At 41.5% G+C, this 23,643-nt stretch overlaps 2 protein-coding genes across 2 annotated transcripts in view; one reads left to right on the top strand and one right to left on the bottom strand.

Moving 5' to 3' along the window:
• Positions 1 to 247: 247 nt before the first annotated feature.
• On the bottom strand, positions 248 to 2,810 carry Lsm6l1 (LSM6 homolog, U6 small nuclear RNA and mRNA degradation associated like 1). The gene is made up of 2 exons (XM_087581946.1): positions 2,447 to 2,810; positions 248 to 548 (listed from the first exon to the last, which is right to left on the bottom strand). Exons 1-2 carry the CDS (start codon positions 2,652 to 2,654, stop codon positions 514 to 516), a joined length of 243 nt encoding a protein of 80 aa, XP_087438072.1. The 5' UTR covers positions 2,655 to 2,810; the 3' UTR covers positions 248 to 513.
• A 2,819-nt stretch (positions 2,811 to 5,629) lies between these two features.
• Positions 5,630 to 23,643, top strand: part of C4bpa (complement component 4 binding protein, alpha) — a 35,087-nt gene continuing 17,073 nt past the window's right edge. Inside the window, 9 exon segments of the mRNA NM_012516.2 lie at positions 5,630 to 5,789; positions 9,240 to 9,330; positions 9,490 to 9,660; positions 10,487 to 10,669; positions 12,020 to 12,119; positions 17,091 to 17,176; positions 17,341 to 17,535; positions 20,869 to 21,048; positions 23,318 to 23,512. Of these exon segments, the coding sequence (NP_036648.2) occupies positions 9,495 to 9,660; positions 10,487 to 10,669; positions 12,020 to 12,119; positions 17,091 to 17,176; positions 17,341 to 17,535; positions 20,869 to 21,048; positions 23,318 to 23,512 (1,105 nt within the window). The 5' untranslated portion in view covers positions 5,630 to 5,789; positions 9,240 to 9,330; positions 9,490 to 9,494.

Here is a 23,643-nt window from a genome sequence, read left to right as displayed (position 1 = left end):
CTCCAACAGTGGGATGATGCAGCAGTAAAGCCCTTGCCAGAAGCAGGCCCTTCAGTTTTAGACCAAATAGTCTCCAGAGATGTAAGACGTAAATCTCTGTTCTTTATAAAGTACCCGGTCTTAGGCATTCTGCGATAGAAACAGGAAACAGACTAAGACGTGCACACAAAAGGTACTGATAGTCTGGACTGTTCTCGTGGCTGCAGAAATTAGAACAGAGCAGTAGAAATGACAGGGGTTGGGATACTTTTCTTTTTTTTTTTTTTTTTTTTTTTCTTGAGAAACAAACTGTTTTAATTTTAGCATCTGTACAGGCAGAAATAATAAGCAATGAAACAAATGTGAAAAGCTTAAGATTCAATCTGTAATGTAATACCTCTATCTTATTCTGATGTCAATTAAAAAAACAAAAGAAAACAAAACCCCCACCAGCCACCACAAAAACAGGCCACCAAGATCATAAGAGTGATCATATATCCATCGCTGAAGAGCAGTGCCTCTCTCCTGGCGTCTTCACATCCGCCTCTTCTGTGTACTTATGTACAGCACTGGAAAGACAAGAGAATGAGCTGTCACTCAAGTGGCACAGCCTCAGTTTTAAAGGCTCGTGGGTCCTGGCCTGCACCTCGCACACCTTAAAGGACTTTTATACCATGCAATGAAGGTCACGATAAAATGAGTTTTGAGTTGACACAGAGCTTTGATATCTTACAAAATTGTAACTAGTCGTATCTATGCATGTTGGTGACTTTACAAATTATGACCAAGAATCAGAAAATCAAAAGTACCTAAAATTTAAGAATATTTTGTTACTATCACAATTAAGCTTTGAGAAAAGCAAATCAGCTAAATCTTTTAGGCTAGGTCTCGGATTCAGACTGTCTGGGGAGCCGGCTCATCATTTTTTCCCCCTCCATCTTTATTAAATTGGGTATTTCTTATTTACATTTCAATTGTTATTCCCTTTCCCGGTTTCCGGGCCAACATCCCCCTAGCCCCTCCCCCTCCCTTTCTATATGGGTGTCCCCTCCCCATCCTAGACGGCTCATCATTTAAGAGCACTTACAGATGTTACAGAGCAACAATGCTGGGTCCCTAGTACCTACAAAGCAGTTCACAACCAACTGTAACTCTAGTTCCAGGGGGTCCAGTGACCTTGTGTGGCCTTAAGTACCAGGCACACGCGTGATACACTTACATGCATGCAGACAAACATACACATGAAGAAAAAAGTAAAAGAAAGAAATAGTATTATTTTCATTCATCTTCCCAGTGTATAGTTGCTGTTTCCATAGGAGAAAAAAATGAGAAGACACTTTTAAGATAGCAAAGTCCTTACTCTGTGATCAGTATAAACCTTTGGTGTCATCCAACATGTAATTTCGCCAGTCATACTGAGCAGCGACTGTGTGCTGCACGGAGATAGGACAAAAGGGGCCACCTGGCCACTGGTCAGGCTGTTACCTAGGGTGTGCCCTCCTCCCATCCCACACATCTTCAGATACTGACAAGCCTGTCTAAAGTGAACAGTAGATGTCTCCTCAAAGAGCCCAGCACAGACTTCAACCAAGTGAACCAGGATCCTCTTTAAGAGCCACGTATAGGTTGTGGGAATAATGACAACTGTTACTAAGTACAACGTGTATAGTGTAGGGATCATCAGAATGAGAAAAGCCACTGCCAGGGACACTAGACATGCTGGGTGGATGTCACTGTAGGAGTATTCCCTGCTATGGGGTACTATCAGCTGCTTTGAGGGCAGACAAGATCATAATATTTCCAAGCAAAAGGAGGGGGGCAAGTAAGAAGGATATGAAGTAGAAGGAACTACTGAAACATAAACGAGGTAGATACAGGAAGCCAGTATATTTAGTCCCTAACAAGACCCAACCTTTAAGGCTGTTAGAAGATTCTCAATCCTCAGAAATGAAGAAATCAATTCCAGAAGAAAAGAGCTCCTCATGGAAGGAAATGGGACCCACAAGTGGGCTGAGGGTTAATTCCTAGTGATGTCCATGCTTTCCTTAGCCTCCAAGTATTCAAATATGACTCTACTGACAATTTGTACTTTGAAATGAGGTGACTTAAAATGGCCATAGTAAGCAGGGCAGTGACCAACAGTCACAGAACTTCAAAGCCAGGCTTTCTGACCCACTTCTGACACGGAGAAAGGTACAAAGCCCCACAGAAGGCACCTGAATCTTGACTGGAAAAAGGACAAAGGGCTAAGTGCCAGGGGTGTGCAGGGGCACAGCAGTGGCTTCCATCTCACATATGACCAGGAGAACACAGTACATGGTTATTTAAGGGAACGGACAGACGGTTCTGCTCAGTACACCAACGTCCTCAGCTCTTCATCAACTGACAAAGAGGAGAATTTCTAGTTCCAAAATTCCACGGAGAATTCTCTTTCCACTCACAAACTGATCTGGTGTATACTCAAGACCATTGTTTCCGCGGATGAATGCGTCTCCATACTTATTCTTCAGCTGTCCGTTTACATACTCCTCTGTCTGTTCCAATGCTATATTCATGTAGCCATCCAGGCAGGCCAGGACCCCTCGGTAATCCACGCCAGAGTTTAATTTCACCACAACTGGGCGCCCGATGATCTGCTTTAAGAAGTCACTAGGGGTTTGCTTCCGCAGACTCATTTTTAACAATCTTGGGAGGCAGGAAACCTGAGTTCTAATCTCCTCTGTTACTTAATTAGCATCTCAGGTAACTCATCACCATTTCACTTGTCATGGCCCCAGGCTCATCTTACAGCGGGATCCGGAGCCCTCACAGGCCGGGCCTCCGCGGACGCGGGCGCCCGGGATACTTTTCAAGATGACTTGTGGAGTGATTATATCAGGGAAGAAGTGTTCAGAAGCAGCCCCGAAGTTCCATTGTTGAGAATTCGGTGTTCTTTTTAGACATGCTGTGTGTGAGATATTTGAGCAAATCACTCAGATAACAATAATGTGAACAGAACTTAGGACAGTAATCAAAGACAGCGAGATACTATGAAGTGGTCCTCCTACTGGGAATGTGTAAAGGATGAAAATAGATAAATTCATTAAAATTAAGAGATTTTCTTTTAATAAGGAGAAGAGCTAGGTGTGGCAGAGGCCAGTCTGTCTACGTATGGAGTTCCAGGTCAGCCAGGGTTACAGAGTGAGACTCTTCCTAAACAACAAAATAGGAAAAGAGAAGAAAATGAAATGCATTTTTAAAAAAGATTTATTTTATTTATATGCATACAGTGTAGGTATCTTCAGACACACCAGAAGAGGATATCTGATCCCATTACAGATGGTTGTGAGCCACCATATGGTTGCCGGGAAGTTGAATACAGGACCTTTAGGAAGAGCAGTCAGTGCTCTTAACCACTGAGCCATCTCTCCAGTCCATGAAATACATTTTTTAATGGATAAGAGTAAGGAAAAGGAGTTATCAAAAAGTTAAAGGAAATTAGAAGATTCAGGAGACTTTAGGATTAATATGGGAGCTCTCTTAGTTTCCTTTCCTGCTGCAGTAATAAAATACCTTTACAAAAGTAACTTCGGGAGAAAGCTCTTTGTTTTTCTCTCACTGTCCCATATTGCAGTCCAACATAACAGGGAATTAAAGGCATCATAAGCATGAGGTAGCTGATCATAGTGTGTGCTTTGTCAGAGGAGAACAATAAATACATGCATTGCTAGCATGCTGTGCTCAGTGTCTTGTACTGTACAGGACCCCAGCCTAGGGAATGGTGTCACCTGTAGTTCTCACCTCAATTGACAAAGTCAAGATAATCCCCCACAGACATACCCAAAGGCTCATCTCCTAGCTGATAGCACTAAGAGTCACAAGAGACAAGAGTCAACTAAGAGTCACCAGAGTCAAAGGGCAAGGGTAATTTAGAATAGAAATGTTCAGCAATGTTAAAGGCTTCAGAAACATTACAAGAGATAAACCAAAGACATTTGAACCTGCAGATGAAGACTGCATTCTCGAGAAGTTCAGTGTCAGAGTAAAGAAGGAAAAGGAATTTGAAGTTTTGGCAAGATTTCAGGAACACTTCGGGATAAGAGACAACGTGAAAAGTGTAGAAAAGAAGAATCAACCCTTTAAATCAGGGCTGAACAGGAGAGAAAAACAATGGCAGAGATATAACTAATAGAGTGCATTCCTAAAAGAGAAGGCAAAGTGACGTGTTGAGAGTAAGTTAGTCCCCTCAGAGAGAAAACTCTGTGCCCATCATAGTAGAAAGCAGGAAAAGAACTTGAACACATTGGAAAATGACATTTTGAAGACTGAACTTACGGGCGTTATTTCCTCTAACTCAGCATCCAGGACTTTGTAGGATCACCTTTACGTGGACTCTTAACACATTAAGTCAGTCTCTGACCTTTGTGACATATCTGTGCTTTCTTTACCTCTAATATTCTTCTCATTTTCATCTGAGTAATTTCTGCTCATCATTGAAGGCCCACCCTAAGTCTCATATCCTTGTCAAACTTTACCTATAACCTCCATCTGTGGGGCCATTAGTGTTTGTTACGGGAAATAAATTATGATGTCAAAGAAGTTTTGCTTTGTTTTGTTTCACTATGTGGATCCAAGCCAAGGACCTTGTACATGTCAGACAAGAGTTCTACCACTGAACATTGTTTCCAGCCCTTGGTTTCTGAGATAGGATCTTACCATGTAGCCCAGGCTGATGTTGAACTCCTAATCCTCCTGCCTCAGCCTCCTAAATGCTACAGTTATGAGCTTGTACCGCTACATCCGGTAAGAACTAATTTTTACTACTTATTTTTAGAGTTACAATTATTTATTTATATATGGGGAATTTGTGGCATGGTTCGTATCTGGTAGTCAAAATATAACATGCAGGAGTTGGTTCATTCTGGGGATAAAACTCAGGTCTTTAGGCTTTGTAACACGCACTTCTACCCACAGAACCATCTCACTGGTCCAGAACTGCTTTTCAATAGCAATCTTTTGGGCACACACATCTTTAAACTTATTATTAATAAACTAAACAGGCCATTTTAGGACTTGGCTTTATCCATAGATTTACGTGATCTCAAACACATACATTAGCATCTTCATTGCATTTTTCTGAGTAGTGACCAGTGTCAGACTGAGTTTCATTTGGTGCCTGGTGGTGGTAGTTGTTAACATCTGTTAAGCTCTGAGTATGATCCAGGCAAGTCAGCACACAACAGAAACTCAATAAACAAAATACACTCTGTGTCTGTTGTAGCTTCAGGTGAGATGTGGAGATGAGTGAAGAGCCAGGGCCTTGGGAGGTCCCCGTGTGTCTCCGGGACTAGTGTCCTGGAAAGAGGACATTTTGGTCGGAGTGGATTTGAACTCCAACTCAGGGCTTCTAGGCTGGTTGGGTTTTGTGTTGCATAACTCTTATGGTTATGAAAAGACGGAAAATTCTGGCATCAAATTCCAGTCACCCTTCTCACTTAGGGGAAATGCTTGGCAGAGAAGAAAATAAACAATTGCAACACATGGCGAAGAACGAGGGCTGGTGGGAAAGGGGACTAGGGAAACACTGCTTCGTCTGTTAATCATCCACCGGGACGGGGAGAGTTTCTCCCTGTCCATCTTATTCAACTACCTGATCAGCCACTTGCGTGGGCGGAATGCAAGGATCACCTGCGCGTGGGTCGACTCCAGGAACTTTTTGATAGAGCAATTACTGGCCAGTTTTTGGATAATGTGATCAGCTCTCATCTTGGGAGAAACTAGTACAGGAGAGATCCAGTCAGCACCACAGGGTCCTTTCTCTGCTACTGCAGGTCAGTAGGTTACTGAGCACCTGGGTAGAGCGCTGGGGGTAAAGCTGGTCTGCAAGCTCTTCAGTGTTGCAAGCTCTTCAGTGGGGGCACTCTGTGTTCTATTTACTATTTTTGAGAGTAATTACATTTTCCCATTCCTTTTCCTCCCTCCAAATCCTCCCGTATAGCTCTCCCTGTTCCCTTTCAAATATGGCCTCCTTTTTCATGAATTGTTATTGCATGTGTCTATTCCTAAATATAACCTGTCCCACCTATACCATGTTACTTATGTGTATGTTTTCAGGGCTGATCATTTAGCATTAGAAAACCAATGGGGAAGATCACAGCTCTCACTCCCAGCTTTTCTCAGTTGCCTATAGTTCTTTGTGTACAATCAATGACTCGTGGGATTCCCCTCTCTCATTTTGTATGATTGTCAGTATCCTTGTTTGGGTCATGTTTGGGAGGTTATGTTGGTGAGACGTTTCTGATCTAGTTTCTGATGTTACTCGGTGACATAATCTCACAGTAAACTCCTCGATCCCCTGGCTCCTACAATCTTTCTGCCACCTCTTCTGTAAAGTTTCCCCTCAGGTGCAGGAGTGTTTTTTAGATGTAGCCATTAGAACTGGGCCACATAACTCTGCATTTTGATTGGTTTTGATTTTTCTGTGGTGGTCTCTGTTGGAAAGACAAGTTGGGGGTTTTGTTGTTGTTTGTTTTGTTGTTGTTGTTGTTGTGTGTGTGTATTTTCTGATGGGGGTGAAGACTAAGTGAATAGTAGGATAAACGTTTATAGACTGTTTTTAGAGACTATGCAGGTTTAGTAAATTAGTGGTTTGTAGATTCTCTGCTAAGAACTGGGACTTCACTAGCATTGAGATGTTGGTTAACCAGGTTTGCAATAACAGACATGGTTTTCCTCTTGTTGAATGGGTCTTAAGTCCAATTGGATAGTTTCCGGTTACTTCCAAACTATGTGTCTTACTGCTGCACCCTTAGGGTTAGTGTGTCGTGTTGCTCCTTGATGCATTCATAGGCATCATAGCTGGGTAGGACTGTCGGTCGCCTCCTTTCTTTTTCAGAAGTTTGCATGATGCCTTCTAGTAAGTAACATTTAAGTCCTCAGGGAGGGGGCATTCAGATCAGTTCCATTTCTGGTCTCTAGGCTTTGTTTCCAAAGTGCACGGCGTCTTCAGTAGTAGAGACTTACCTTTCACTGTTAGGGGGTAACCAAGGGCAACAGCAGTAGACTGTATGTCTCCAACATCCCTAGACAAAAACTCAAAAGGGGGCTTCTTACATCTGGTATTAGGAGTTTTGTTAGGCAATCTTTAATTTTGGAGGACCGCCGTCACCAGATGAGAAAAGTTTATTAAAACTATATTTGCATATTTATACATAGAATTACATGTATTACAGAGTGTTTTAAGCTAAGAGTTGTGTATGGAAGACACTATTTACTTAGAGTGAGCCATCTACCACCTTCGGCTCTTACAGTCTTTCCACCTCTTCTTCCTCAGACATCCCTGATCCTTGAGGGGAGTGGTTGGATGAAGACATCCTGTTTAGGACTGAGCGCCCTAAAGTCTCTCAGTCTCTGCACACTGTCCAGTTTTGGGTGACCATGTTAATTCCAATCTACAGCAAGAAGCTTTTCTGATCGGGGTTTAGTGGGGTGCTAATCTGAGGGTATAGCGATGTATTCATTTTATCGCTATGTTCAGTTAGCAGAATAATAATAATAATAATAATAATAATAATAATAATAATAATAATAGGTTTCCTTCTAAGTCATGGCCCATCTTAGACAATTGAGCAGTGTCAGGTCTGGATGCCATCTCATGGGATGGACCTTAAATCCAATGCAAAAAAAAAAAAAAAGAGCTATTGTTTCTTCCCATAATGTTTGTGTCACTATTGCACCAGGATATCTTGCAGGCAGATCTCTGTTGTGGGTCTTAGAGGTTGTATCAAGGTGATATTGATGAATACATTTCTCCTCCTATAGTGTGCATAGTACCTCCCAGAACCATGAATGTTAGTTAGTAAGGGTGAAGCTTCTAGTTGGGTACCAGCTTAGTTTCTCTATGTATGACAACATAAGTAATGTTGTCTTCAGCGATGGGGCTTACCATAGGGGTTACCATGGAAAGCAACCAATAGCCTGAGAAACAGCCTGTGGTATTTATTTGGTGGCATAAGATATCTAGCTGGGGCATTGTCTCCCCCATTATATGGTTATTCTATTTAAATTCATTCCATAAATGTATATATTTTAGGAAGCATCTACAGAAGCTGATTTCCATATAATTTTCCAAATGGCTTTTAATATTAGTTGTCATTCTTTATATTCCCTCATTTGTTCTGCTCTCTCATTACCCTCCCCATTTAATCCTCATATTCTAGTTTTCTCTTTGTACATCTATAAGACTATGTTGTATAGACTTGATCTCATTGGCACAGTAAAGGACTTTCTGAACAATACACTAGCAGCACAGGCATTAAGAACAACAATTAATAAATGGGACCTCATGAGGCTAAAATGCTTCTGTACAGTAAAGAACACTATTATTTGGGTAAAGCAGTAGCTGCAGGATGAAGAAGAAAATGTCTTCTTTTAGGAATCTTCACGAGTTACACATCTGGTGGAGGACTCATATCTAAACTGTATAAAGAATTTAAAAAGAAAAGCCCCGACCTTCAAGAAAATAAACAATGCAATTAAAAGGGGGGATACAGAATAAATAGCAAGTTCTCAAAGGATCAAATACAAATAGTTGAGAAGGACTTAAGGAAACGCTCAACATCTTCGGCCACCAGCCAGATGCAAATGAAAGCAACTTTGAAATTTCAACTTACTCCAGTCAGAATGGCCAAGATCATAAAATAAATGCCAACACGTGCTAGTGAGAATGCCGGGAAAATTTATTCACTGGTGGTGGCAGGGCAAACTGATACAGCCACTGTGGAAACCAGTGTGTGGGGGGAGGGTCCTCAGAAAACTGAAATCCAGTCTGTCAGAAGATCCAGCTGCAGCACTTTTGCGCATACGCCCACAGGATTCTCCACCCCACTGCAGAGACACGTATCATCCGTGTTCATTGCTGTTCTACTCAGACTAGCCAGAAATCGGAAATAACCTACATATCCATCAACTAATGAGTGGGTAACGGAAGTGAGATTTATTTGCGTAATGGAATGTTAAGAAAGAAAGATGGCATTGTGAAATTTGCAGATAAATAGATTAAGCTAGAAAATAAATCATTCCTAGAGAGATAACTCAGACCCCAAAAGACAAATGTTGTGTGTTTTCTCCTATATATGTGCGTTAGCCTTTCAGTCTTCAATATGTATTTACAATCTGAATAACCTAATCAGGGATTAGATCAGTAATGGGTTAGTAATTTTCCAAATTGTGACGCTGTCTCCTGCTCCGGGCTGACTTGAATTTATTCTCTGGCTTCACAGAACACGGGGCTCTGGCGTGTCCTCCTCTGCAAATTCTCTTCCTTTTTCCATGTGGACTGAATTTCTCTTCCTAGAGGTGGCTTTTGCAGAGGTGAGTCCTTGCTATGTCGTGTCCCCACGTCTGTGCTCATGTCTCGTCTTCCCTCCCACTCTGGAGTTTCCTTGAAGTCGTGGCTATCACAGCACTTATCCCAGTTCTCCATGACAAGTAGATTCAATGGTTATTTACTGAATTCGGGTTTTCTGGCAGAACAAATGTGGACAAAGCAGCACCAGGCCCTGCGCCCCACAAGAGCTGCCCACGGGAAGCTTCATAGAAACAGAGACGCCGTGGCCTGGCCCTTGTCTACGTTCTGCAGAGCCTCCGGTCCAACTTTGTTCCAAATGAGCCTCACTGCTGCTCTTTGGGTTGCTGTATTCGGTGAGTGGTGGGCAACAAGGCCAGATGGACAAGCGGCAGTTACTTAGAAGACTTAAAAATACGAGATAGCTGGGTTAGTAGCGATTCAGCTTCAGCGACAAGGGATTTATCTGGCTGGCTGGAGTTAGCGTCACACAACAGGGGCCGTTCTAGGTGTTTAATCTAGAATTTCTTATCTAAGTCATCGAGGCAACCTGTTTCCCAACCAGGATTTGAAATACATGTATATTGTCTAACTGCAACCGAACATATTTAACAGCCCCGGGGTTGCTCTGGAATGGAGAAACGGGGAGTGTACTTCCGCTGGGGCTCTTAAATGGTAGCTTAGCTGTGTATCACCACTCATTTCTAATAGGGGAAGTAGTATTAGGATTTATCTATCTCAGGACTTCTGTTTTCTCTTCTATGTAGCACGCAGGCTGAACTTGAATTCACAATCTTTCTTCCCACCGTGTCTGGCTTATTGTGTCAGTTCAAATGAGACAATACCTATCTGTTAAGGCAAATTTATAGGAATTTTTGGTTTTGCGTATACGTACTCTGAGCAGAGATAGACAATGTAGGCTGATGACACTTACGTCTGTCTCCTATTTTATATAGTAGAGAAGAGATAAAAATATAGCCTTCGCTCACCATCGTCACCATTTATCAACAGACTTTATTTGCACATCTCTCATGGATTCATGACAGAGAAATAGTACAGTTTTTGAGTTTTCTTGGTAGAGGAGAAAAGAATTGTTCTCTGTCTAAAATTATACTACTAGAACGCTAAGACGCTACATCTCAGGGAATAACATTCGGTGATCCTGTCCCCTTTGGTGTCCAGGAAAATGTGGCCCACCACCTGATTTACCCTACGCCCTGCCAGCAAGTGAGATGAACCAGACAGACTTTGAAAGTCACACTACCCTGAGATACAATTGTCGCCCTGGCTATAGTAGAGCGAGCTCAAGCCAGAGTCTCTACTGTAAACCTCTGGGGAAATGGCAGATTAATATCGCCTGCGTCAGTAAGTACATTTACCTTTCTCTCTTGTGCGTCTGTCAGTTTTGGACAGTTGTCTCACGTTAGATAATTATTGCGTTTTTAAGTCAGGAAGGAACTAGTGAGTTCATCAGCCAGCAATTTCAATATACACAAGTATGGGTCTTCTGGAAAGCAGGATAAAAGAAAGTAGAAATAAAGAGACATGCTAATTGCAATGAGGAAAGATAAACTGTACTGGGGAGTTCTGTGCCAACAAGCTAGGGTCGTCAGAGGGGAGGGGGCCTCGGTTGAAAGATGCCTCCATAGACCTGGCGGTTGGCAAGTCCGTAGGGCATTTTCTTAATTAGTCGTTGACGGGGGAGACCCCAGCTCATTGTGGGTGGTGCCATCCCTGAGTTGGTCCTTCTGGATTCTATAAGAAAGCAGGTGACCTAAGGTTGATTCCTGGAACTCATGTAAAGGTAGAAGGAGAGAACTGACTTTCCAGAGTTGCTCTCTGACCTCCACATGCATGTCGTAGCACGTGTAGCATGCCTTCGCCTTAACCCCCAAACAATAATAACAATGACAATAATAGTAAAAATAGTAATGATAATAATAATGATAAAAAGATTTTAGGATTAAATGGCCAGAAAGGAGTAATCTTACTCAGACACACGGTGAATGTTTGTTTTTATATGTAGAATCTAGATTTCAAAATGCATGTGTATACATTTATGCATACATACATGATTGCATGCATACACACATAATACCTTCTACCATAATACATGCATACATACATAATACATGCACACATAATACAGGCATACATACATGCAACATGCATATATGCATATATACATACATACATACATACATACATACATTAGGTAAAGGACAATGGCCACAATGGCTAGTAAATATGATAAAATACAATGCTATTCATATATGAATGTGTCATAATGAAACTCATTATTTTGTATACTAATTTAAAAATTAAGTAAAACTGCACAAAGTAAACTATCTCATGGCTTTGGAAGATCAGATTATTCACTATGAGCAGGAAGTACATCATACTGTCCTCCAACAGTAACAGCGTGTAATCTCTTCTCTCTCTCTCTCTCTCTCTCTCTCTCTCTCTCTCTCTCTCTCTCTCTCTCTCATAATCAAGGAAATAGTTCTTGCTAAAATACACCAGGGTGAAAATGAAGAATCAAAATTTGTGTTCATTCTCCTCCCAGAACAAAAATTCAGTGAGTCAGACTCAGATAAACATGGCTCGAAACAAGCAGTTCTTTCCGTACGTGGAGGCGGACATAGCCCGTTAGTTTCTAATTGCAGTGCCCGAGGATGGTGGGAATCACTTACTATCATTTTGATTTTCCTTTAGAAAAGTCATGCAGGAATCCAGGAGACTTACAAAATGGAAAGGTGGAAGTTAAGACAGATTTCTTGTTTGGATCACAGATAGAATTCAGCTGCTCAGAGGGGTGAGTGTGAAGGAATTTATAAATAATTCTTCTAAATTAACTTTTAAAATCGCTACTTTCAAGTTCTGAAGTGCTATGCGCTGAGAGTTCTCACTTCCTTTCCATCTCCTTCCTGTGCTAAAAAAGGAATTAATTTTTTTTTCAGTTTCTTTTGTATCATTGTAGTGTTTCCTTATTCAAATACAAGTCCAGAGATCAGTACATGTTTCTGATAACACACTTAGTTCATTTTTAAACTATTCAAGTGATATATACACACATATATAAATATATTATAAATATAATTATGACAGGGTCTCACTATGTAGCCATCACTAACCTAGAACTCCCTACATAGACCAGGCTCACCCTAAATGTACAGAGAGCCACCTGGCTCTGCCTCCTAAGTGTTAGGAATAAAGGTTTGCATCATTAAACCCAGCTGGGTTCAGTTTTTTATATTGTAATTTATTCTTGAAAATTGCACATGTGTATTGTGAGAATGTCATACATGTATACAATGAAATAGGAAATATATATATATGTATATATATATATATATAATCCCTATTTCCCCTTTCAACTTCCCTATATTCCCCACAACATGTCCTCCTCTCCCAACTTCCTGTTTTTATTTATTTGTTTGTTTGCTTGCTTTTTTACAATTTACTAAGTGTATTAGTACGGCCCATATGTGCCCTGAAGAATGAAAGTGGCCACACGCTCAAAAAAAAAAAAAAAGAGGGAAAACTGTAGTTTTGAATCACACTTGACTTTTATACTCATCAGTAAATCCTGGACATATTTTATGCTTGATTGCAGAGAGATTCTTCATTAATTGCTTCTCAGAAATTATAGAATTTTACTGTATGGTTATGTCCTGGCTTAACTTTTGGAACTGACTCATGGATATTTCCAATCTTTGGATGTTCTCAACGATGTTCTGATGCCTTTGTAAAAATGTATTTACAAAGTACTATTGTGCATAAGTGAACCAATTGTCCCTTGATAACCAGTATTAGCCATGCTGGCCTTCAGAATAACCTCCTTTTTCACCTTCATGAGTGGGATTTCAAATGACACATAAGAGGCAGTGTATTCAGTTAAACTTAATGAGTCACAAAACAAGAAGATACAAATGGGACTTGCAGAGAGAATGGTGAGTGATGGGGTAGGGAAGAGTTAAAAGGGGGCAGATATGACATCAATCAGAATATATTATTGATAAGTATGAAAGTATCAGATATCCTGTGGATACAGCAGCTGTCCAATTTTTGCTGGTGGATGATGCCAGAGAATCTTGAAGCTAATCTAAGTTTCCTTCTCTTATAGAAAACTTAGATCTTGTTTGGCTGTCTGAAGATAGTATTCTTTGTGTGTGAAATCCAAGGTTTACCTGCAGTTGTTTTTCTTGTTTTATTTTGAGACAAGATTATTATTAAGTCGCCCAGGCTGCTCTCAGACTCACAAGTCTCCAGTCTAATTCTCCAAAATTACTGGGATTATATGTGAAGACCTCTGGAACTAGCCCTTACTCTCTTTTAAAAAAGTTAACTTTATGTATTTGTGTGTGTACATATGTAATGTGTACATGTATGCATGTACATAGGTGCATACATGCCATGGTACACACATGGAACTGAAGACATCTGCAGGAGTCAGTTCAGTACTTGCAGGGTCCCTGGGATCACACTCAGGTTGTCAGAATTGGCAGCAAGTGCCATGTTTAACGATTTTTAATTTTTTTTTATCTAGGCTTGCATCTCTCTGTCTCTGTTTCTCTCTCTCTGTGTGTGTGTATGTGTTAGGGGGGAAGTATGTGGGGGTGTGAGTACATTGAAAAGAACAGAAGATGTTGGATCCCTGGGAGCTGGAGTTACACATGATTGTGAGCTCCCAGTGGATGTTAGGAACCGTGTTTCAGTCCTCTGGAAATGCTCTTAAATGCCGAGCCATCACTTAAGCCCCCTTACTTATTTGTATAGGAGCATTTGGTCGAGTTTTGATGCCATGTAATGGACAATTCTAATATGCACATTAACCTTTGCTTGAAATGCATTAGGAAACACTCCATTACAATGTGTAATAATCTTTTTAAAAATGGAGTTAATTTTTAAAGTCAGTGTCATGGTTTGAATATGCTTAGCCCAGAGAATGGCACTATTTGGAGGTGTGGCCTTGTTGGAGTAGGTGTGGTCCGGTTAGAGTAGGTGTGTCACTGTGGGTGTGGCTTTAAGATCCTCATCCTAACTGCCTGGAAGCCAGTATCCGCTAGCAGCCTTCAGATGAAGATGTAGATCTCTCAGCTCCTCCTGCCCCATGTCTGCTTGGTTGCTGCCATGCTCCTCCCTTGATGATACTTGACTGAACCTCTGAACCTGTAAGCCAGCACCAGTTAAGTGTTGTCCTTATAACAGTTGCCTTGGTCATGGTGTCAGTTTACATCAGTAAAACCTAAGACAGAAGTTGGTACCACGAGTTGGGCATTGGTGTGATAGGCCTGACCGTGCTTTTGTTTGGAAGAATGTGGATTTTGGGACTTTGGATTTGGAAAGTGGTGGAATGCTTTAAGTGGGGCTTAATGGGCTAGCCTAGTAGGAATAAGGAAGACTTTGTTGCTGGGAGTGATTTGAACTATGCAGATCTGGCCCAAGAGATACCAATGGAGAAAAATTTCAGTACATGGCCTAGAGACTATTTTTGTGGCATTTTGGTGAAGACAGTGGCTGGTTTTTGCCCTTGTCTGAAAAGTCTACCTGAGGCTAAGGTAAAGGCTAAGGAAAGGTAATTGCATTGGTAAAGGACGTCTCAAAAAAGCCCAGCAGAGACTTTGTTCTCTGGTTAGGTCTCATGGAGAGCATTTTGATCAAACATAGCAAGGTTAGAAAGGAAAAATACAAAATATATGATTTGAGCATTAAAGGGGCACCAGGAAGTAGAATACAGCTGAGTCCTATGTTCTAGGAGATAACGGATTAAAGGAATGAGATTTTGGGGAGACCCCACCCAGCTAAATTTAGATCCAAGCATAGTGGTACATACCTTTAATCCCAGGAGACAAAGCCAAGCAGATCACTGAGTTCAAGTCCAGCCTGAGACAGAGCAAGTTCTAGATGAAGAAAAGCTTAAATCCAGGCATGGTACACGCCTTTAATCCCAGGAGACAGGCATGCAGATCTCTGAGTTTCAGGTCAATATACAGAGCAATTTCCATGACAGCCAAGCTTAGGCAGTTGGAAGGAGTTGGAAAACAGAAAGCTGGTGATAATGTAATTGAATGGGGGTTGAGGGTTGGGGGATGGAGGGGAGGTTCCAGCCCCACCATGCAGTGAAACTTGGCAGCTTCAACTATGTGGCTCTGGCTTTTGAGGCAAGAATAGAAGGAACTACTGGGACAGTTGATGCTAGTCAGCTGAAGCTAAGAAATTATTGGTGATTAAAAAGAGATCAGCATCACTGAGGTGAAATCTTCTGGTAAGTGTTTTCTGAGAGCACTAAGAAGCTGTGTTCCAGAGGTAGCCAAGGTTGAACCTCATGCTGCTACTAAACTTGGTAACATATAAGAGTCACCTAAGAGGTACAGGTTTTGAAGGTATGAAGGAGTCATGGAGAGCAACTGAGGCTCGGCACTGTGAGAGACCATGGAAGGCCATTGGTGAAGGTGCAACCTCTGTAGCAATTGATGGCCTAGGACTGAAGGGGTCATGCAAAGAAGGTAAGGCTTGGCACCATGGAGAGAGTCTATGAGAGGCTATTGGGGAAGCCTCGTTGGAGTAGAAGATGTCAGTGTATTGGAGATCCACGTACCATGGGTTGATCATCAAGAACAACTACAACAGTGAAACACAGCCTAGAATGCTACAGAGGGCGGGGCGGAGCTGGAAAAGTGATGTCAGCCCTTTGGAGGAGCTCAGAAGCTCATGTGTGAATTCCAGACATTGAAACAAGAAGCTATAACCATTGAAGGTGCCTTGGAGACCCCAAGATGTTCGAGATGCCAGAGCCTTGTGATATCTGCTGAGGAAAGCTGCTAACAGGGAGTTAATTGAATCAGCTGAGGAGAAAGAAGTTTGTTGCAGTCAACAAAGATGAAAAAGAAGTTGGAGATCTGAAGCCCACTTTGACATCAGACACGGAGATGCAGAGTTTGGAGTCTGCCCGGCTGGTTTCCTGTCTAACTTTGGGGATTACAGTTAAGTAATTGGATGAACCTCAGAAGAGACTTTGAACTTTGGACTTTTAACATTGTTGAGACTTCTCTAAACTATGGGAACTTTGGAAGTTGGAGTAAATGTGTTTTTCATTGTGATATGTTTAGGTATGGTCCCCATAGATTCATATGTTTCAACAAGCCTGTGGGGGGGGGCAGGGAGTGGAATGTCACGATTTGAATATGCTTAGCCCAGAAGTGGCACTATTTGGAAGTGTGGCCATGTTGGAGTAGGTGTGTCGCTGAGGGCGTGGGCTTAAGCCCCTCATCCTAGCTGCCTGGAAGTCAGTCTTCTCCTAGTAGCCTTCAGATGAAGATGTAGAACTTTCAGCTCCCCTTTTCCATGACTGCCTGGATGCTGCCATGTTTCTGCCTTGATGATAATAGACTGAACCTCTGAATGTGTAAGCCAGCCCCAATTAAATATTGTCTTTATAAGACTTGCCTTGATCATAGTGTCTGTTCACAGCAGTAAAACCCTAAGACAGTTAGCATAAAGAGGAATGGGTTTTATTGTGTTGTTTTTGTGCCTATTTGTCACTATACTTTTTGACTTTTAAGCTAATCTTTAACATACAAAGGAATGGGTTTGTTGTGGCATTTTCAAATATATGTGTCATTATACTTTGTTCTCCTTCATCCTCTTCTCCCAAAAAATGCTCTCTATGACTCCTTAGCTAAGAAAACATTTCTGCATTTTAATGTCTCTCTGTTTAGTCACCTTTATATAATTTAATTTAAAATATGAATCCCATTAATACCTTTGACCTTCTGTCATCTAGATATATCTTAATTGGCTCATCCACTAGTTATTGTGAGATCCAAGGCAAAGGAGTTTCCTGGAGTGATCCTCTCCCAGAATGTGTAAGTAAGTAGAGATTTCTCTGACTTGGCTAAAACCATAAATGTCTTAGGGAACAATTCTGTGCATCCTCACTGAAACTTATTCCCTCTCTCTATATATTTGCTAGAATTTTATCTTTGTTATGATGTCCTCCCTGAACACTTCTTTCTCTTTTACTAATTTCTCAGTTGCCAAGTGTGGGATGCCTCCAGACATCAGCAATGGGAAGCACAATGGTAGAGAGGAAGAATTCTTCACATATCGTTCCTCAGTCACCTATAAGTGTGATCCTGACTTCACACTCCTTGGCAATGCCTCCATTACCTGCACTGTGGTGAACAAAACAGTAGGTGTTTGGAGCCCAAGCCCTCCTACCTGTGAAAGTAAGTCACAGGAACATATTGTTTTCAATTGTTTCACTTACGTTTTACTTAAAAATGGGGGGAGGTGAATTTACTGTGGGAAGTAGAGTCATTTAAAGATAAAAATTAACGAGTGTGTAGATGTACCTATTATTAGAGATACTCAATGCATTAGAGTGCAAGTAACATCATATCACATTGATTTAGTAAAGGAAGAGTTTCTTCTTATTCATCTATAGCCTGTTCTAAGGTGTTAGCTACACACAGGCCATCTTGCCTGGAAAGCATCCTGGACAAGCCAACAGCTTTGAATAGGGCTTAGCAGTCCAGGTGACATTGGCCTCATGGCATTCCTTGTAATCTCTTTAGTAGAAGAAAGAAAGATGAATTCTATCCTTTGTCTGGGAGTGAGCACATCACCACCTTCTATTTAGAACTAGTAATATGTTTGTATTTCTGTTCCTGAACTGAAAGTATTTATTAGGCCTAAGAGTTTTCTGATGAATTCATTGAAGTGTTTTTGTTTGTTTGTTTTTATATAGGACAAGCCACCAGCAAACAGGGGCTGTTTGACTTCTTCCTTTACTACTTGTATTCCTTTTGTTTCTTATTCTTGTCTTATTGCTCTAGCCAGGGTTTCAAGCACTACAATGAATAAGAGTAGCAAGAGTAGGCTCCTTAGTTTTACTCCAGAGTTTAGAGGAAGCACTGTTTTTTTTTTCCTATTTAGTTTGATGTTGGCTACAGGGCATAGGAAGCACATAGGTCCTGTGTTCATGCGTAAGCACCAAGGAGACCATGAATGGTAACATGCATGCCTGTCTCTTCAAAGGGAAAGATGCATAACCTATCTTCCAGCCAGGAGGCTTGGGATGGATGTAGTTAATAGCCTGGTGACCTCTGCACTATCTTCATGGTAGGCTACCTGATTGCCCCAGACCCTTTCCCTGAGCTTGTTTATCTCAGTCGGTCTAGACTACCACCCTTCCCCCAGATCTTTGAGCATTGTTTACCTTAAGCCTTGCTCCATTAATCTATAAAAACCTATCTTTATGGAAGACATCACTTGAAATTTACAAGAGTTTCAATGTAATCATGCCTTAAGCTTTGCTGTGCATAGGGGATTGAGTTATTCATCACAAGGAAACTTTTTATCCAAATTGTGCTGTTCTTTAAATATGCCTAAAATATACACTCCTGGAACCAACAGCAGCTACTCCGTCAGGTAAAGCTCAGTTTCCTTCTTGCCTTTCCTGGATTGACACTGTGCTGGCCATGGTGTTTGCAGAGACCCCAACATATACAGATGTGCTGTTTATAGCCTTTGTAATGTTGAGGTGTTAGTCTCAGATTTCTACTTTTTTCAGGACTTTTATTGTGCAGAGATGTCGAGCTTTGTTGAAAGTTTTATCTATATCACTTGGGATGATCATGTGATTTCTGTATTTAAGTCCATGTATATTCTGAATATTATTACGTTACCTATTTACCTGTGTTGAAAAAACGTTCCATCTATAGAATAATACCAATTTGGTCATGGCATATGATCACTTAAATGGGTTTTTTAAGTTGGTTTATAATTTTTTTAAAAATTATTCTCTCATATAATACATTCTGACCACAGGTTCCCCTCCTTCCCCTCTGCCTAGTTTCTGCTCCCCACCTCCCTTCTCCCCCAGACCCTCTACTTTTACCTCCCTTTGAAAAAGAGCAGGCATCCCAGCGACCTCAAGCAAACACTACATAGCAAGCTACAATAAGACCAGGCACATTCCATCACATCAGGGCTGGACAAGACAACCCAGTAGTAGGAAGTGTCACACAAGTGGGCAAAGAGTCAAGGACAGCCACCACTCCTGTTGCTATGGTTCCTACCAGAACACCAGGCTACTCAGCTATCACATATATGCAGAGAATATAAGCCAACCCAACAGGCTCCCTGATCTCCATGAGCCTGCATGAGTCCCAGTCAGTTGACTGTGGACTGTGTCCTTATGATGCATCTCTGACCTCTCTGGTTCCTCTATCCCTTCCTCCCCCTCTTCAGCGGGACTCCCTGGGGTCCACCTAATATTTGCCTGTGGGTCTCTGCATTTGCTGGCATCTGTTAATGAATGAAGTCTCTCTGGTCTCTTTGATAACCATTATGCTAGGCTGTGTTCCCAGCATACACTGCAGGCAGGACAAACTGGAGGTCAAAGGCTTTGTGTCTGGGTTGGTGTTTCAACCCTCCACTTGAGGCCTTGCCTGCTTACAGAAGATGGCTGGTTCAGGCTGTCTGTTCCCTGTTACTAGGAGTCTTTGCTAGGGTTACTCACATAGATTTCATGGAGTTGTCATTGCACTAGGTTTCCACCTCGACCCTGAAATGTCCCCCAATTCCATTTGTTTCTCCCAATTTTTTCTCCCTTCCTCTACCTGATTCTTCCTGTTCCCAACCTTACCCTCCTCCTGTCCACCCACATAATCTATTCTACTTCTACTTCCTAAGGAGATCCTTGTGTCCCCTCTTAAACCTTCCTGATTACTTAGCCTCTCTGGGTCTGAGGACTGTATTTATGGTTGTCTTTTTCTTTATAGCTAATATTCACTTAGAAGCCAGTATAAACTATGTTTGTCTTTCTGGGTCTGAGTTACCTCATGCAGGATGATGTTTTTTTCTAGTTCCATTCATTTGCCCACAAATCTCATGATGTAATTGATTTTAACAGCTGAATGATATTCCATTGTGCAATTGTACATTTTCTTATCCATTCTTCAGTTGAGGGGCACCTAGATTGTTTCCGGCTTCTGGCGATTATGAATAAAGTTGCTTTGAACATAGTTGAGCACTTGGTAGGCACTTTCCACTAAGTTATATCCCCAGATCTCAGCTTATCTGTGATAATGTATATGATGTGTGTGTATATGCGATTGTGTGTGCATACGTCTGTATTTATGGTGTGTGTGTGTGTGTGTGTGTGTGTGTGTGTGTGTGCGTTCATGAATGCCATTGTATGTATGTGGAGGTCAGAGGACAACCTTGTAGGTTGGTACTGACTTTCTATGTTTAGGCAGCCCCACTGCTACCCTGAGACAGGGTCTCATTATGTGACCCTAGCTTTCCAAAGACTGGGATTAGAGGGACACTCTGCCATGTCTGTCATGCACCATGACAACTGTCCTTGTAGCTTTAGGGGAGTCTCTTATCTTATCACAGGATCACTGGAATCACAGATGCATGCTGCCATGCCTGATTTGTATGTGAGTTCTGGGGATTAGAACTTAGGTCCTTGTGTGTACTTTACCCCTTGAACCCCTTCCCCATATGCCTCATCTTTTAAAATATACTTATCTGTTGTCACAATTCTGTAGGAATCATCTGTCCTTGGCCAAAAGTTTTGCATGGAACAATTAATTCTGGATTCAAGCATACCTATAAATACAAAGACTCTGTGAGATTTGTCTGCCAGAAAGGGTTTGTCCTCAGAGGCAGCGGTGTAATCCATTGTGAGGCTGATGGCAGCTGGAGTCCCGTACCAGTGTGTGAGCTCAGTAAGTATGGACCATGAAGGAGTTTCACAGTTGGCAGCTGAAGATACTTAGATATATCTGTGTGGACATACATGTATGTCTAGGTTCTGAATCACAAAAATTTAAATTTGGACTAATAATTTTATCTTGTCTTCTTGTTGGGAAGAGGGTGATTTCAGTACTCACTCCTCTCAAGGTCATCTGTCACACGTGCTCATTCATCGTGCCATCCTAAGGAGAAGCGCTGGTTCTGTCGATGTAGAAGATTAGTATACATGCTTCATTAATTTTTGGGAGTTCATTGGAAATTGTCTAACACAGTGATTTTGAAAGATGGATAATAAAATATCCCTTTCTAAGATTTGTACAAAAGTATTGTGTGGACTAAGATACCATAAAACGATTAACTTGTGGATCATTTTAAGAGTGATAAAAGTTATAATATTAAGCTGGAGCTAGTCTTGCTTCATAGAAAGAATTCAGGCAATAAGTCACTTGTGGGCAGTGTTATTGCCCTAATTTGGCAGATGGGAAAACATTTTCAGAAGTTGAGTCAAGGCCACACACTACTGCTAAGGGGAGGAGACCTCTGATACATCGTACTCTTATTGTACCTGTGAGGCCCCGTGAGCCTTATCTTTGGGACTTCTGAAACAGTTGGATAAGTAAGTAGCAATACAGTCTCTAGCCTGGAGTAGCATCTATTAAGTTGACTAAAACTAGTAAAGAAACCATTTGCTCTGTCTCAGATGATAATCAAGACATCCCCCACTTTCTCCTGCTCAGGGTATCCAGGTGCAGCTGCACTCTAGGCTGAGTCCAGAATGGGTAGAGTTCTGCAGGATCCCAGTCCATCTGGGAGAGAATGCCTGGGATGGGGGCAGGGAGCTGGTGGGAATGAGGATGGGAAGGAGAAGGCCTTCTCCAAGGATCTTAGTGTTAACACCTCTCTTAGGCAAAGGCCTGGTGATCTTCATGAAACAGCTCTCTTAGCTTGTGCACATGCTTTGTTTGGGGTGGGTTAGAATGCACACACTTTATTCCGGATAAGTGAGGGGTATCTACGAACTTTGGAGAGCAGGAAGGAGTTTTCAGAGTAAATGAAAACAATCGGCTAGATTTTGGAGTTCTGTGAATGCCTCGGTTACACAGATAGACTTTCTGGGGATCGCAGGTGCTTGATGGACAGGTTCTTATCGGGAGAAAGGAACCTGTAATCTCAGCACAGCTGCATGACATTCCACAGAGCAATCTAAACTAGCACGGCCATTTTAGAAAATGATCGCAGCAGTTCCCCTGAAGTCTGAGCACGGGGTTAATGCTTGATTCTACCAGAGAAATGAAAACAGATATCCACACAGAAGATTTTCACATGAAAGTTCAGAGCAGCATTGTCCATACAGCCATCAACCCAAATACCCGTCCACAGGACAACAGTGAAAACCCAGTGGGACTATACAATGGAATATCATACACAGTACAAACGAGGTACTGAAAAATGGCGGATGTGGACTCATCGTAGAGTATGGTGTCTAATAAAGAAAGCCAGCCACGAAAGGAAAAGAAAATATACGGCGTGGTTCCAGTTATTTAAAAAGCTCAATGTAATACTTAAAAACAAACAAGCAAACCAACAACTGGAGTTTCTTTATGAGATGATAAAACCATCTTGAAACTGGGTAGTACGGAAAGCCATACTCTGTGAATATTTTAAGACTGTCAGTCTGTGCTTTTTGAAGGAGTATCCTCTATGCCTCATGGCAAATGTTTGTAGATTCAATGCAATGAGCATGAACTCTAGATGTACATATTACATGTGAGGTAGCAGCATCAGGCAAGGAAAGCAAGACGTGACTCAAAGCCCAGTCCTGTTCGGTGCTTTGATTGTTCTTGTTCTTTCCTGGATGAGGGAAAATGGCTTTTGTTCCATTTCCTTAGTCAAGAAAACAAACACAGTTTTTGTTGTTTATGAAAGTTTCCCTGCCACTTTCATTTAGAAAACCTAATGCTTCAATTTAGAAATGAGACTCTCTAAATTACAATGGAGAGAAAAATTGCTGTCGAGTGCAGTTGGCACAGCACGCAGAAAACACTTGGTAGTGCCTTTGGTTATAATCTGTCAGGTGCTGGGCTAAACTTGGCAAAGTCCCTATATGTTTTCTAGTGTGGGTAATATGCGAGCTATAGAACTCTAGTTCTTGTTGGTACCCTTTGCTCAGACACGTTCCCTGAGAGCTATGGCAGCCCTGTTAAAAATGTCCTTTTTCTCTCTTCCTTATTTCGTGAGCAGATAGTTGCACTGATATTCCAGACATTCCTAATGCTGCCCTGATAACCAGTCCCAGGCCAAGAAAGGAAGATGTATATCCAGTGGGTACTGTGCTCCGTTACATCTGTCGTCCTGGCTATGAACCTGCTACGAGACAGCCCATGACTGTGATTTGTCAGAAAGATCTCAGCTGGAGCATGCTTAGGGGGTGTAAGGGTGAGTATTGCTTTTCAAAACGTGCATTATTAAATGTCTAAATGACTGGACCTCGTGCTTCAAATGAATATAGTTTTATCACTTAACATAAAAATTGAATTCACTATTTTAACTCAAGATTAAATTATTTA

The sequence above is a fragment of the Rattus norvegicus genome, chromosome 13 (assembly GCF_021556685.1).
Source record: "Rattus norvegicus strain SHRSP/BbbUtx chromosome 13, alternate assembly SHRSP_T2T, whole genome shotgun sequence".
NCBI classification, from domain to species: Eukaryota; Metazoa; Chordata; class Mammalia; order Rodentia; family Muridae; genus Rattus; species Rattus norvegicus.
This window is presented reverse-complemented; position numbering and strand designations above follow the sequence as displayed.

Bases quoted from the DNA above. Each gene is read 5' to 3' on its own strand.
- Lsm6l1 (XM_087581946.1), bottom strand. From the start codon at position 2,654: ATGAGTCTGCGGAAGCAAACCCCTAGTGACTTCTTAAAGCAGATCATC. The intron at 549-2,446 runs GTCTTGAGTATA...TTGTCTTTCCAG, and splicing joins ATTCATCCGCGGAAACAATG to TGCTGTACATAAGTACACAG.